This window comes from Monomorium pharaonis, chromosome 5, assembly GCF_013373865.1.
Source record: "Monomorium pharaonis isolate MP-MQ-018 chromosome 5, ASM1337386v2, whole genome shotgun sequence".
Classification (NCBI taxonomy): domain Eukaryota; kingdom Metazoa; phylum Arthropoda; class Insecta; order Hymenoptera; family Formicidae; genus Monomorium; species Monomorium pharaonis.
This window is the reverse complement of record NC_050471.1, coordinates 8,306,375-8,319,304: the sequence shown is the minus strand read 5'-3', so window position 1 is coordinate 8,319,304 and position 12,930 is coordinate 8,306,375. Positions and strand designations below refer to the sequence as shown.

At 34.8% G+C, this 12,930-nt stretch overlaps 4 protein-coding genes across 10 annotated transcripts in view; 2 read left to right on the top strand and 2 right to left on the bottom strand.

Annotated features, from left to right (window-relative positions):
• Positions 1-1,876, top strand: part of LOC105831010 (myb-like protein P) — a 32,539-nt gene extending 30,663 nt beyond the window's left edge. For all 3 annotated transcript variants that reach the window (XM_012670813.3, XM_012670812.3, XM_036286539.1), the window contains one exon: positions 213-1,876. In XM_012670813.3, the coding sequence (XP_012526267.1) occupies positions 213-266 (54 nt within the window). In that variant the 3' untranslated portion in view covers positions 267-1,876. The remainder of the gene's footprint in view (positions 1-212) is intronic.
• Positions 1,877-2,791: 915 nt separating this feature from the next.
• Positions 2,792-5,371, bottom strand: LOC105831013. Of its 2 annotated transcripts, none has more exons than XM_012670816.3 (5): positions 5,106-5,371; positions 4,270-4,441; positions 3,601-4,069; positions 3,227-3,453; positions 2,792-3,090 (listed from the first exon to the last, which is right to left on the bottom strand). In XM_012670816.3, the coding sequence occupies exons 1-5, from the start codon at positions 5,203-5,205 to the stop codon at positions 3,012-3,014; spliced, it is 1,047 nt and encodes a 348-aa protein (XP_012526270.1). In that variant the 5' UTR covers positions 5,206-5,371; the 3' UTR covers positions 2,792-3,011. The 2 variants fall into 2 exon arrangements, with proteins under 2 accessions (XP_012526270.1, XP_028048585.1); XM_028192784.2 differs by lacking the exon at positions 5,106-5,371 and adding an exon at positions 4,926-5,081.
• A 71-nt stretch (positions 5,372-5,442) lies between these two features.
• On the top strand, positions 5,443-8,994 carry LOC105831011 (SAC3 domain-containing protein 1). 2 transcript variants are annotated; one of them, XM_012670814.3, is made up of 8 exons: positions 5,443-5,576; positions 5,652-5,747; positions 5,997-6,188; positions 6,448-6,609; positions 6,683-6,937; positions 7,062-7,202; positions 7,298-7,487; positions 8,587-8,994. In XM_012670814.3, the coding sequence occupies exons 2-8, from the start codon at positions 5,680-5,682 to the stop codon at positions 8,674-8,676; spliced, it is 1,098 nt and encodes a 365-aa protein (XP_012526268.1). In that variant the 5' UTR covers positions 5,443-5,576; positions 5,652-5,679; the 3' UTR covers positions 8,677-8,994. The 2 variants fall into 2 exon arrangements, with proteins under 2 accessions (XP_012526268.1, XP_036142431.1); XM_036286538.1 differs by lacking the exon at positions 5,443-5,576 and having other exon boundaries at positions 5,583-5,747.
• Positions 8,995-9,151: 157 nt separating this feature from the next.
• Positions 9,152-11,612, bottom strand: LOC105831014 (mediator of RNA polymerase II transcription subunit 4). 3 transcript variants are annotated; one of them, XM_012670821.3, is made up of 4 exons: positions 11,513-11,612; positions 10,941-11,057; positions 9,694-10,220; positions 9,152-9,608 (listed from the first exon to the last, which is right to left on the bottom strand). In XM_012670821.3, the coding sequence occupies exons 2-4, from the start codon at positions 11,006-11,008 to the stop codon at positions 9,439-9,441; spliced, it is 765 nt and encodes a 254-aa protein (XP_012526275.1). In that variant the 5' UTR covers positions 11,009-11,057; positions 11,513-11,612; the 3' UTR covers positions 9,152-9,438. The 3 variants fall into 3 exon arrangements, with proteins under 3 accessions (XP_012526275.1, XP_012526272.1, XP_012526273.1); XM_012670818.3 differs by having other exon boundaries at positions 10,941-11,354; positions 11,513-11,611; XM_012670819.3 differs by having other exon boundaries at positions 10,941-11,206; positions 11,513-11,604.
• Between the last annotated feature and the right edge of the window lie 1,318 nt (positions 11,613-12,930).

The following is a 12,930-nucleotide window of genomic DNA, read 5'->3' as shown; positions in this document are numbered from 1 at the left end:
AAAAATAAATTTTATAAATATATTAATGAAATTTTAATATAACACAATATATAATAATATAACAAAAATAATTTTCAGATATAAAATATATAAAAAGATAGTTTATTATAATACATTGTAATAAAAATGATATATTTAGCGTCTTTCATTTTAAATTCTTAATAATTCCTAATAATGCTTGAAGTTGTAGAATATTGTATTATATGTTTCAGTTATATCCTAGAGTACAGCCAGTGAACCCCAGAGTACAACCAGCGGTTGATTAAAATGCTCGCAGAATATACGACGATTACCACAGTATTCGATTTGCAGCTTTATCTTGTTAATTGTTACAATACGATACATAGGCATATTAGTAGCGTTATTTAATAGCATTGCCATCCGAGCGGATACGGATATCGCAAAGCGAGAATTTACCCATTTTTTTTTACAGTGTAGTAATCTTCTAATTACAGCGTATGGGTTTTTTTGTATTTCTATAGCTTGTAAATTGAAATTGCGTCATCGTGGATTTAATCGGCAGACGACTGCGATTTACCATAAATCCGTGAACGATCATACAGATACACACATCTATAATTGTTGACGATATGTAAAAACATAGCAATGCATTTCTTAATGAATCTTTCTTTCTTCTCACATTTTATGTAGAACAGATGTTTTAATAACGGATTGTACAACTATTGGCCGGATATTCACCCGATTTTATTGCATTTATCACAAATTTATAGCTACACACATATTCTCAACTCAACTTTCTGTTCGAAAGTTTAGTTAAGAATTGAGAGACATTTCATGTCTCTCATATACTCTCGTAAGCCATCAAAAAATCATTTATATAATGATATGTTTAATGTGCATTATTCGGATATTGTAATTTATTTTGGAAAGAATTTTATTTTATCATTACACAGGTGCTTTTCTAGGATTCACAAATATGCACGCACAGTTTTAATCCTTGTGAAATTTGAGCTGATGTTGGTTAATAAGGGCTTTCTGCTCTATGTAGTAAGCTAAGACACGCAAATAAATAATGGAACATTACTCGTTGTGTAATGTAAAGTGTATTTTAATTTCGTTTTTTTGTACTTGTACAAAATTTTAAAATTTAAGATTTAGTTTTTAAGATTTTAAATGTTAGAATTTTACAAGTTGTGAAAAAAATAATCGTGCGCGATATTTTTCTCACGAATATTCGTCTCGAAATTTCATAAATACTGTACATCATTTTTTCGATTTTAGATTGTGCCTGTTGTGATTTGTGTGCGAGCATTGGCTTTACGAGTTTTATTGCTTTAATTTGCTTCACCTAAATGTTTGAGTTTAGATGAGGTCAGATTATGTTGTTACATTTATTTATTCAGGCTATTTTGATATATGTATTTGTCGGGGTCTCGCGGATTTCGCTTTCGATCTCCGTTTTTTTTTTTTTTAACTGTTCCTAAACGACGTGATCTTGCCGATCGCACGATGAATGATATGAAATAGCGTTTAAAATGACGATGTGCAATCATATGGAAAAAAAAAACGTAAATAGGGCACTAAAGAAATATCGATGATACGTTTCGATTACGCGTTCAATCATATATATTGAATCGATAATGCCTGAAATGTCGTATATAATATTTAGATGGGCATGTACAAAGAAAAGGATAATGATCGATTGAATAGACCGCTATCAGAAATTTTCTAAGCATCGCTATTATGCTCTTGTAATAGATATGTACAGGTGTATCCTATATGCGAATGCGAGTCGCTTAGACGATTTCTGATTGCTCGTCAAGTGACATATGTGCCTTTCGAAAGTAATAATGGATAGATTATATAAGAAGATACGATATATATTATGACGAATAAATTGTTTTTAATAAAAAAATATCCTCGCGTTAGTCCATTTCCCGTCAGGATTTACAATAAATACATTAAAATTACATTATAAATACACATAGTAATATTAATTACAATTACATTAGTGTCGTGTAAAAAAATACAATATATAAAAATATTATTCGACGATACTATGATTATTATATTAAATTATGATAAATAGAGAAAGAATACAATACAACGTAAAAACTTGACATAAAAACATGCCTTTGATGCTACATACATCAGACATCTTTGTTTTACATTGAACTTATTTTGTATGAAAGAAATATAATTTATATAAGATTAAAAATATATGCAAAAATGTATATATATATACATGTACATGTACATACAATTTTGCAACAAAATTATAATACCATTTATACGAGTTATCCAAACAAAAGTTTAATTCCAAGTTGTTCTTATTTACGCCGTAACAAATATATTATTTAACAAACTATTCCTGTAAATAGAAAGACTGATCTCTTTATTGTCTTTTATTGAGCATCAATTAATGCTTTATCAGCAATCTTTGCTTCTGTCTTCATTACATACCCTTAATAATAAGCTCCCATTAGAAAATGTGGACTCATTTTCTGTCTCTTTTAAATGTAACAATTATTGATAAGTTAAATGATTTTTTTTCTATTTATGAATTAATATAAATAATCTGTAGTTACAGCAAAATTGTTTAAAAAGAGTCCCGAGATATATATAATTCATTTTGCATCAATCAACGTCGAAAAAGTAAATAATATATATATATATATATATATATTATCCCTGTGTCTATATATATGTAAGCGCAGTCATTAACTGGATAAATATAAAATAGATATGTTTATGTCGATATATATGCATATACAGGATAATTCAAGAATATTTAGTGAATTTTATATATTTATGTAAGAACGATATAAAATCCTCTTTCATTTTTAATTTATTAAAAATCCGCAAACAAAACATCTGCAACAATTTCACTAGTTATTTTTTTAATCACTGGTTATTTCTAGCACTGGCTAATTCTTGCATATCATCCTGTATACAAATACATGTCAATATTAGTTTGGTTATCCCGCGCCTACGTAGAAAAAATATTGAAATAAAATTATCATATACGTGGTATCTTTTAGACAGAAGGTTTAAACTTCATGCTTTCCTTCCTTTGCAATCTGTAGACAAATTTGAAAATCCTCGCACTCTGCAGCTATAGTTTTGAGACTAAAAAAATTTTTAACTATCAATTTTCCATTTCTTTGATTAAGTTTGATATACAAAATGTCCTTCAAATTGTTTGCAATCTCATAAATAATATTAAAAAGAAATAGAAGTTAAAAACTGTTTATATTTTACATACCTTTCAATGTAAATATCTAGAGTCGATATTTCAAAATTTCCTCTTTTTATTGCTTCAGTACAAAACTGCGACAGATTCTTAAAACATTTTCGTGTGATATTATGAGAACCCTTATTCTTCCATTCAGGCAATTCTCTAGTAATTTTCCATGCTTCTAGTGCATAGCGCATCAGTGAAATCCAGTGTTGCGATTCTTGTAATATTCTTCCTTGATCAATTAAAGTTTTCTAAAGAAACAAGGTACAAAATAGAAAAATAAAAAACATTTATAAATCGAGCAATCAAACAAAAATTTAGTAATTTATCAAAATTTTAAAATAAAAAAGTAAGAAAAAATTTCATAAATATGTCTTAATTACAATATGTGTATGAACCTGAAATGTATCGAGATGTATATAAGCTCGACTGTATGTGGAATCATCGGCCAAATTGGAGACAAACATGAGACTGGCATAAACGTTTTGTTGCAGGACAACTAATTTTTCTATCAATGGCTGAATATCTGCAACTGGCATCTTCCTGGAAAGGACACTACGAAGCTTTTCGCTCTCGCGCAACGTTGTATTGTTATCCTGCGCGTATACCAACTCCATAATCAACTGCACGAGTTGCTCATGACTGAGACCACGTAGACCCTTCACTAAGTTGTCGTTGGATCGCTCTCTTGGCACATTTGCAGCATCTAATGACATTCGAGAGGACAACGATACTTTCTTACTCTCCAGTGTAGCAAAATCAGATTGACGAGTATCAATAAGAGATAGTCTCTTTCTAGCAACATCTCTCAATGCTGCGTTTGATGTTGACGGACTTTTGACTGGTGTGCGGTCTCTGGAACTCAAACTGATGGACAAAAAAGTTATTGAACGTTTCTGGGTCCAATTACACCAATGTAGCTGACCTTGGTTCAACTTTTTATCTTTTATCAGTTTCTAAGAATTTGAAAATAAAAGTTAAATTGAGTTCAAAGCTACATTGATGCAAATGGTTTTAAAAATCGACTTTCTTATAAATGCATGTAAGAATTCGTGAATGAATTGTACCTAAGCAGACTACGTCGCTTGTAGGTATCGAGATCAGGAGACCATACTATGGAGCGGCGTCGACCTCTCTTCTGAATAACAAGTTCATCAGGACTCTGCGGTGAATTCCAGCCATCGGGTAGTCTGTTCAACCAATTTTGCAGTGTGCTCACATTCATGTTATGATACGTTTCTGAAATGCATTTCATAAATGAACAAAATGCATATTTCAAGTATAAATATATACAATATAAAAATTACAAATCAAACAATGAAGTCAGGGGTACATTTTTCTAGAGCTTTATTATTGTATTTGCGTTTGAAAAGGACCTAAAACTCAAGTCGAAATATGCTAATCAAATAAATAAACCTATGCCAGTTCGGTCAACTATTAAAGAGTTTTCATTATTTACTGCTAATTATTACTGGTGACAATACATTCGAAACTTTCTATTTTGTTACGTGCTCACACATTCTAGATAAAAAAATTATTTGTAAGGAGAAACGACGATTAGAGTTACTGCGGTTCCAGAGAGAGGGTTTTTAGATTCTCCCTCAGGTGAGAGAAGAGTGTGTTTTCTACATTGAGGTAATCTGACACAAACAAAATTAAACCTTTTTAAAAGGAATAAAAAAGAATACACAAACAATGCACATAGGACCTTAAATCACTTTACCAATCTTCTTTAAAGCGGTTCGAGAGACCGGTGTTTGAGGTTAGGTAGATTTTCACGGTGCCTCACGTTCACACGGAATTGAATGTGCGGTGAAAACGCATAGTAAAGATGACAACCGCGTCGCATGAAATCGGAGCACGACGGCGCGACGATATTCGCGACCCTTTGGCACGTACATACCTGGCGTTGAATTGGCGGGAATCACCAGTGGGCTTTCGAGCCGCGATGTAGATCTCCTGCGCGGAAGAGGATCCGGCGTGTCTCGCAATTGCCTCGCCATCACGGCGCTTATGGAGTGTTCCCCCGAGACGTCGTCGTTACTGCAAAGATACTCGTGAATTTCAGTCAGGAGATCGCGACAAATCACTCGTCGATGATGCCCGTCCGGAAGCTGTCAACCGATATGTTGTTGTTGTCGTTCGCCGTACTCGCCGTACTATTACACAACTAACCCGATGCACGCGCGCGCAATCCGATTGAGCAAAGGCTCGTCCGCACTGTCGTGTGACACGCAGGAGAAATCAACTAGTGATGGATTCTGAAGCAGTGATTTGCTGCGTGGTCATATATCGGACTGCTGATTGGTCGAATTCTGCACGCGTGCGTTTGTATACACACTGCTCTGCGAAACCGGTCAAACTGGGCTTAAATGTATTGTTTACTTGCAATATAGCCTTCGTTGATCTTCACATAAACAGAAATTAATAGATAATAATGTTTCTTTAGAGTAAACGGGTGGTGACAAGGAGACATAATGACGACGTCTGTCGAGTTCATAGTTGGAAGATGTCTTTCTATGTGTCCGGAGAAGGAGCGATGGATGTAAGTTTTGCAATGTAGGAAATTTAGAAATTGAAAGTTTATAAAATGCCTTACTTTTCTTAGATCTTTCATCGACATCGAGTTTCCTGCGATGTCAACATAAATGTTGATTTCTCTTTTCACTTTCTTTTTTACATTTAAAAACAAGACACATGCCTAGCACTAACTGTAAAAAAGAATTATTATTTATCTTGTATTTTTGTATTTAACAAGATGTCGAGAATGAAATTAAATTTCTCTTTCGTCCAGGAGGGAGAGGGAAGGTCTGTTGCATAAATATGAAATTGACGAAGGAACAAAACACACGAAGAAACCCAAGGCTGATCCGGCAAAAACTATTAAATGCTTCAGTCGTTCTGCTGCTGGACAAGTTATGACAGATCCAGACTTGTTGCGTCCACCACGTGTATTATTATCCACGGTCCGATACTTGTTCACCAAGTAATTTCGAATATCTCTTAAATATGATTTATACATAAGAGTATACAAATTATTACTCTTAAATATTATTGCTATTGTAAAGTAAAACAATATTGATTTTATACCATAATAATATGTTATTGATTTCTGTTCACTTGTATCAATGTAGATTAATTTAAATTTCGATTTTATTTACTCTTTCTTTTTTCTAATTCTTAGAACTGGAAAGCAAATTAAAATGTACGTAATATTTTCTTTATGTATACGTTTTTTGTTTTAGAATAATCACAAGAACGGATTTAGATTGGGCATCAATATATGATTTTGTATTCGACCGATTGAGATCAGTACGACAGGACGCTGTGATACAAAGAGTTGACGCCACCACAAATATTCTCCTTTTGGAGCCAGTTGTTCGATTTCATATATACGCTGCACAAAGGTACAGATTAATCAAGTGCTTTTCAAAAAAATGAAAAATTTTTAAATAGGTAAACATACATACTTTTTTCTAGGCTGTGTGAAAGAAACATTTCGGAATTTGATGCAAAGATAAATAGCAAACATTTACTGGAATGTATTAAACAACTACTCGTATTGTATGATGAACAAAGTTGTGAAAATGCAACAGGTAATACAAAAGTACATAAAGATCCTGAAAGACTGACATTAAATGATAATCGGTCAGAGATGGAAGCTATTTATATTCTTCTTCATATTGGAGATCGCGAGGCCTTAAGAAGAGCTCTTGCACTTCCACCCAATTTGAAGTAAGCTGCCCAGTATCATGCAAAAAATTGAGAGGATTATTAATAGAAATTATATGAGTATTCATTATGTTTATTACAAATTTTGTATCATTAACACTTTACACGGTTATTTCTTGTGTTGTAGAAAATCGTCAGCAGTTCAGTTAGCTACAAAAATATCACTTTCTTGGTATTTAAGAAACTATGTTTGTGTACATCGTCTGGTTAAACAGTTACCTCCAATCCTAGGTTGTGCATTTTTTTGTAATTTGCAGAGTTTCAGAAGGTATTCACTTATTTTTATTATATATACAGAATGTTCAATAATAATTGTTGATAAATTATGCTGAGTAATTATTTAAATGTTATGTTGTATTTCAGAAATGTTCTGCAAATTATGAGTTCTGGTTATAATAGTAAAGTGTTGATGTTCCCTGGATTGAAAATACAGGAACTTTTATTCTACAAAGATGTAAATAAAGTTGAAGCGGATTGCAAGTTATTTGGTTTGACTTTTACTAATGAAAATATCTTATTTCAAAAATCACAGTTCAATGAACAAGTTTTGCTGGTCAGTAAAAATTCAACAGTTAATTATTCTATACCGCGAATACTTTTTTTGGTAATTATTTAGTTTAGGCACTGGTATTCAAATATCGATGTAGTTGTGCTTATTCGATACAGTTTTGCTTCAAACGAACGAATCTGGCAAAAAAAAACGTCGCTCTGCCCCGGAAAGCGAAATAATAATCGTAAAATTTGTCGAATATTCAGGTTAAGAAATCTGTCATATCGACGAAATGTAGCGACAAGAGCACTCTCCGCGGCCATGTGCGCATGCTCTACAGTCATATGTACATGCTTCGCGGCCATATACGCATGCTTGGTGGTCATATGTGCATGAAATAAAGGCGCGAATTTAAAATGTATGTGTACTTTTAACGACTTCCTTGTATTCTAATAGTAACTAATAATAAATGAGTCTACATATATTAAAAATAATAAATACTGTAAAGATTAGCATATGATCTAGTAATAATCAACCATCATTGACAATCTTTGCGTAAGGATCTTGCTAATCTTTTGTGTGGAAAGTCGCAAACCCATGTGGCCTCATACTTTGCTTGCAATATACATTGGTTGCCTATGTACATTGCAAGCAAAGTAAAGTCCACATGGGTTAGCGACTTGGACGGGGTGGGTGCGGGAGGGGGGGGCCGAAGGCCCCCCCTTGCACCCCCCCGTGTGTGTGTGTGTGTGTGTGTGTGTGTGTGTGTGCGTAAAGCATTCTCTGCACCACATGGGTTTGCGACTTTCCACACAAAAAATTGTGCTTGTAAAAATATGTATATAGACATTTGAAATTCGCGCATTTTTAACATGACTTGTGCTAAACAGAGCATGCGCTTGTGATTAAAAGCGTGAGAATATGATCGCTGCGCGTGCTCAAGTCATTACATTGTGTCGGTATGACAGGTTTCATAACCTGAATATTAGTCAACTTTAGCGATTATTATTTCGCTTTCCGGGGCAGAGCGACGCTTTTTTTTGCCAGATTCGTTCGTTTGAAGCAAAACTGTATCGAATAAGCACAACTACATCGATATTTGAATACCAGTGCCTAAACTAAATAATTACCCTTTTTTTAACTTTAGCATTCTTTTTTATAGGCCAATCCTGAAATGCATTATACTTCTGCTACATTACACAAGTACATGCCAAAAATTCTTTTGGATTGTACCTCTAATGATAAATATTAAATTAATTTTTTAGTTATAATGTACATTTTTTACATAAAATATAACTCTATTAGATTTAAATAAATTTAAATTTTAAGGATGGTTATATGATTATATGGTGTTTATAGATACATACATTAGATGGATACATTTCTTTAAATATATAAATGTTTATGTATTGTTTTTCTTTTAATTACAAATTCATTAAATATTGTTAAATTACATTTAAAAAATTACATCTAGCAGAAGCAAGAGCTATGCTTGAGAAAAGTATTATACAGGGCTTGAAAACTTAAACTTCCCTACTTTCTGAAATAAAAATAAAAGTGCTTTTCATAAGTCTACTGATTTTTTAATAAACCTTATTTTGTAAGATTCAAATTTGAATTTGTCGAACGCACATTTTGTTTTTATGTATCTATTTTGAAAGATGGTTTTAACATTTAACTATCTTAATAATATTTGTTATATATATGGTGATATTCAATAATTAATCTTTTTTTTAGCTAAATTAGATAAAAAAACACGATCTATGTATGTATTCTTTTTCTGATGGTTTCTTTCTTTGCTACAATCTCCTCTATAATACTCGCTATGTTCCATTCCATGATCGAATAAGCATTCTTGAGTTGCTACGTTAACCAAAGTGACGCTAAAGAAAGTAACCATGCAAGATTTGTAATATGTAATCTTTCAGAAATGCTCTATATATTTTGTACAGATAGAGATTTATTTAGAAAATAATACTTTGTGCACTTCTGACACGGTATATAATATTTATATCTACTGAGAATCGCTAGATGAGCTACTCGAAGAGTCCGTGGACATAACTTCGACATCTTCCGTTTCCTGTTTATGTGTATTTACAGCTACGCTGCCCTGTCCGCTAACCGACATATGAATCTCTCCCGATGGATGCCAAGCAAATTGGTTTGATTGTGAAACAGGTGGTTCTAAAACAATAATAGGAATTCTTTAAAAGAATGCTCATTGTTATTGATTCAAACTCTATACATATGTGTATAAAATGCACTTTACCTCCAGCAGGATGTCCTGCCCTATGTAGATCGGATGGTATACCTGGATGAGAGCCAAGCAACTGTCCGTTTAAAGGTAGATCACTCAATCGTCCTAGGTATCCTAGTCTCATCTCAATATCTGTGGGATACGGCCTCCTGGGATCTCCCTGCTGCCATGTTAAAGGCGCGCAAATTGCATTAGTTGCGCTTATTCTATGTGCATACTTGATAAGCTCTTCTGAAGGAACTGGCCTTTTATTGGCACGTGCGATAGATAGTAATTTCTGCTTTGCCTGATAAATCGCAGTAGCTAAGATTTGCTCTGCCTCCTTCAACTGTCGCTGCAGCTGCTGAATATCCTGGTCTTGCCTTTCTACTTCGGCTTTCAATGCCTCCATCTTTAGATTGATCTTAGCCTGCTCGGCAGCTCGTTTCAGTATCGCTTTCAATTCATTATCCTTGGCAACCAACAATTCAGTTAACTGAGCATGTTCTATGCTCGAAAGCTTTGAAGGCTTCTGAGCAATTGTGTTCTCTATCATCTCTCTAAAAAAAAATAACAGAATAATATTTATTATATAATTTATTGAAATCAGATTGTAATCACATTAAAATCAAATTAAATCATAATTTATGTAAATTAAAAATGGGGTGCAAGGGGGGCCTACGGCTCCCCCTCCCGCACCCACCCCGTGTGTGTGTGTGTGTGTGTGTGTGTGTGCGCGCGCGCGCGCGCGCGCGAAGCATTCTCTGCACCACATGGGTTTGCGACTTTCCACGCTAAACAAGGTGCTTGTAAAAATACGTACACTATAGACATTTGAAATTCGCGTATTTTTTGCGCTCTACTCTTCCGCTAAGTAACTAAACGCATGCGCATATGGCCACATACGTCGCTACATTTCGTCGATATGACAGGTTTTATAACCTGTGAAGTACTGGATTTTAACGATTAATATTACGTTTCACGGGGCAGAGCGACGCTTTTTTCTGCCAGATTCGTTTGTTTTGTGCAAAAACACGTCGAATGAGCATAGTTTCACCAATATTTGCATACGCGTAGCCAAACTGAACAATTACCCAAAAAATTAACTTTTAAACCAATAAGTGAACTGTCTAAAATTTTACACAGATATTCAAATGTAATAATAGAATGGGCTATGCAATTTTTATATTTTTTGTAGTGCTGTGTGATACACATATTACACATTCTTAATCTTAAAGAACATTAATATAAAATTTACTTGTACAAAATGTGCAACTTACTTTGCTATTAATTCAATATCATCCACTAGTGACAACAGAACTTCTCTCGTACTTCTACTCGATGCCATCACGGTCAATCGCTTATTAATGGACTATGTTGAATTTTAAGGTAAATCCCTTTAATCAACAATATGTAACATATTAGAATTTATTGTCAATTATGATATGCAACTTCACACACTTGTGTTTCAATTTAACATCCAATTCAACAATGCTTATCACACTCGTATGTCCCAAAGACCAACAAGGTATATTTTGACACGATTCTACACGGGTAAACGGGTTTTTAAAAATATATTCGACAAAAATATATCGCTGCACGCTGCACTGCCGTTCATTGGCTGCGTTCAGCAGAAAAAGCAGCTTTGCAATTGTGTAAAATTCTTCAACACGATTGGTTCTTGCTCTTAGTTCCTGTTAGATATATTTGTAAATGTAACCTTAAAAATGCTGAAAACTTTAGCATTCTTGAGATTACATTTACAAATATATCCTTCTTTTATTCTACAGCATTTTCAATCACATTAATTTTATTTACAATTATATTACAATTTTAATAGTATAATTAACACCTTCAATATAAACACTTTGCTTTATATACATTTATATATGGATACGATGGATACACAAAATACTGATGTTAATGCATTGATGAATCTATACCAAGATTGCCAAATTGTGCTGGAAATGGCTGAAACTACCGGAAGTTTAACGGAAAATGGCGGAGCCAATCGAGAGCGGTATTGGCACAACTCTCCTTATAGGAACTCTACCTAAAACTAGGTTGGGTCGACTCTCAACCTTTTCTGTTATATGCTGGTACCAAATCTGGAAATCTCTTTGAGTATATATACGTGGAGGACGAATTGCTATGGTTTCATGTAGACCGAAAGTGTGTCCAAGATCTGTGCGAGGGAGAAAGGTATATCGTGATACTCGCTTTCTCTGCGCATGCGTTAATATCATTATCTGCACCGCAGTTTCAACACTTCTTGTGCACTTCTTGTGCACTTTTGTACTTAATTACGAATTGTATGTGTGTGTGAACATACAATGCCAGCCATTGTACATGTAGCGTTTGACGCATGCGCAGAAAGAGCAATTATCATGATATACCTTTCTCTCTCGCACAGATCATGGAACCACTTTCAGTGCTGGCATTCCTCCTCCATGTATATATACTCAAAGGCTGAGGGTGCAGTCCCATGGAGCGGATTATGCGGAAGCGGAACAAGCGGATCACCAATCACAGGATCGTTTCGACGGAATTTTTGAAAGAGTTCTATCAGAATGATCCCGCAATTGGTGATCCGCTCGTTCCGCTTCCGCATAATCCGCTTCATGGGACCGCACCCTGAGGGTGACGTCCCATGGCGCGTATTGCGATACGCGCGTATCGGGCGTATTAGGGTGACGTCCCATGGTGCGTATTGCGATACGCGCGTATCGGGCGTATCGAACTCTGCAACCAATCACAGACATTCCGCTGCTTTCAGTACGCCGAAATATGTCTCTTACGTCCCATGAAGCGGATTACGCGGAAGCGGAACGAGCGGATCACCAATCATGCGACTGTTTCAACGGAATTTTTGAAAAGGTTCTATTAGAACGATCCCGTGATTAGTGATCCGCTGATTCTGCTTCCGCGTAATCCGCTCCATGGGACGTAAGAGCCTCATTTCGGCGTATCGAACATACACACACAAGCATGCGTGTGTGTGTATGTTCGATACGCCGAAATGAGGCTCTTACGTCCCATGGAGCGGATTACGCGGAAGCAGAATCAGCGGATCACTAATCACGGGATCGTTCTAATAGAACCTTTTCAAAAATTCCGTTGAAACAGTCGCATGATTGGTGATCCGCTCGTTCCGCTTCCGCGTAATCCGCTTCATGGGACGTAAGAGACATATTTCGGCGTACTGAAAGCAGCGGAATGTCTGTGATTGGTTGCAGAGTTCGATACGCCCGATACGCGCGTATCGCAATA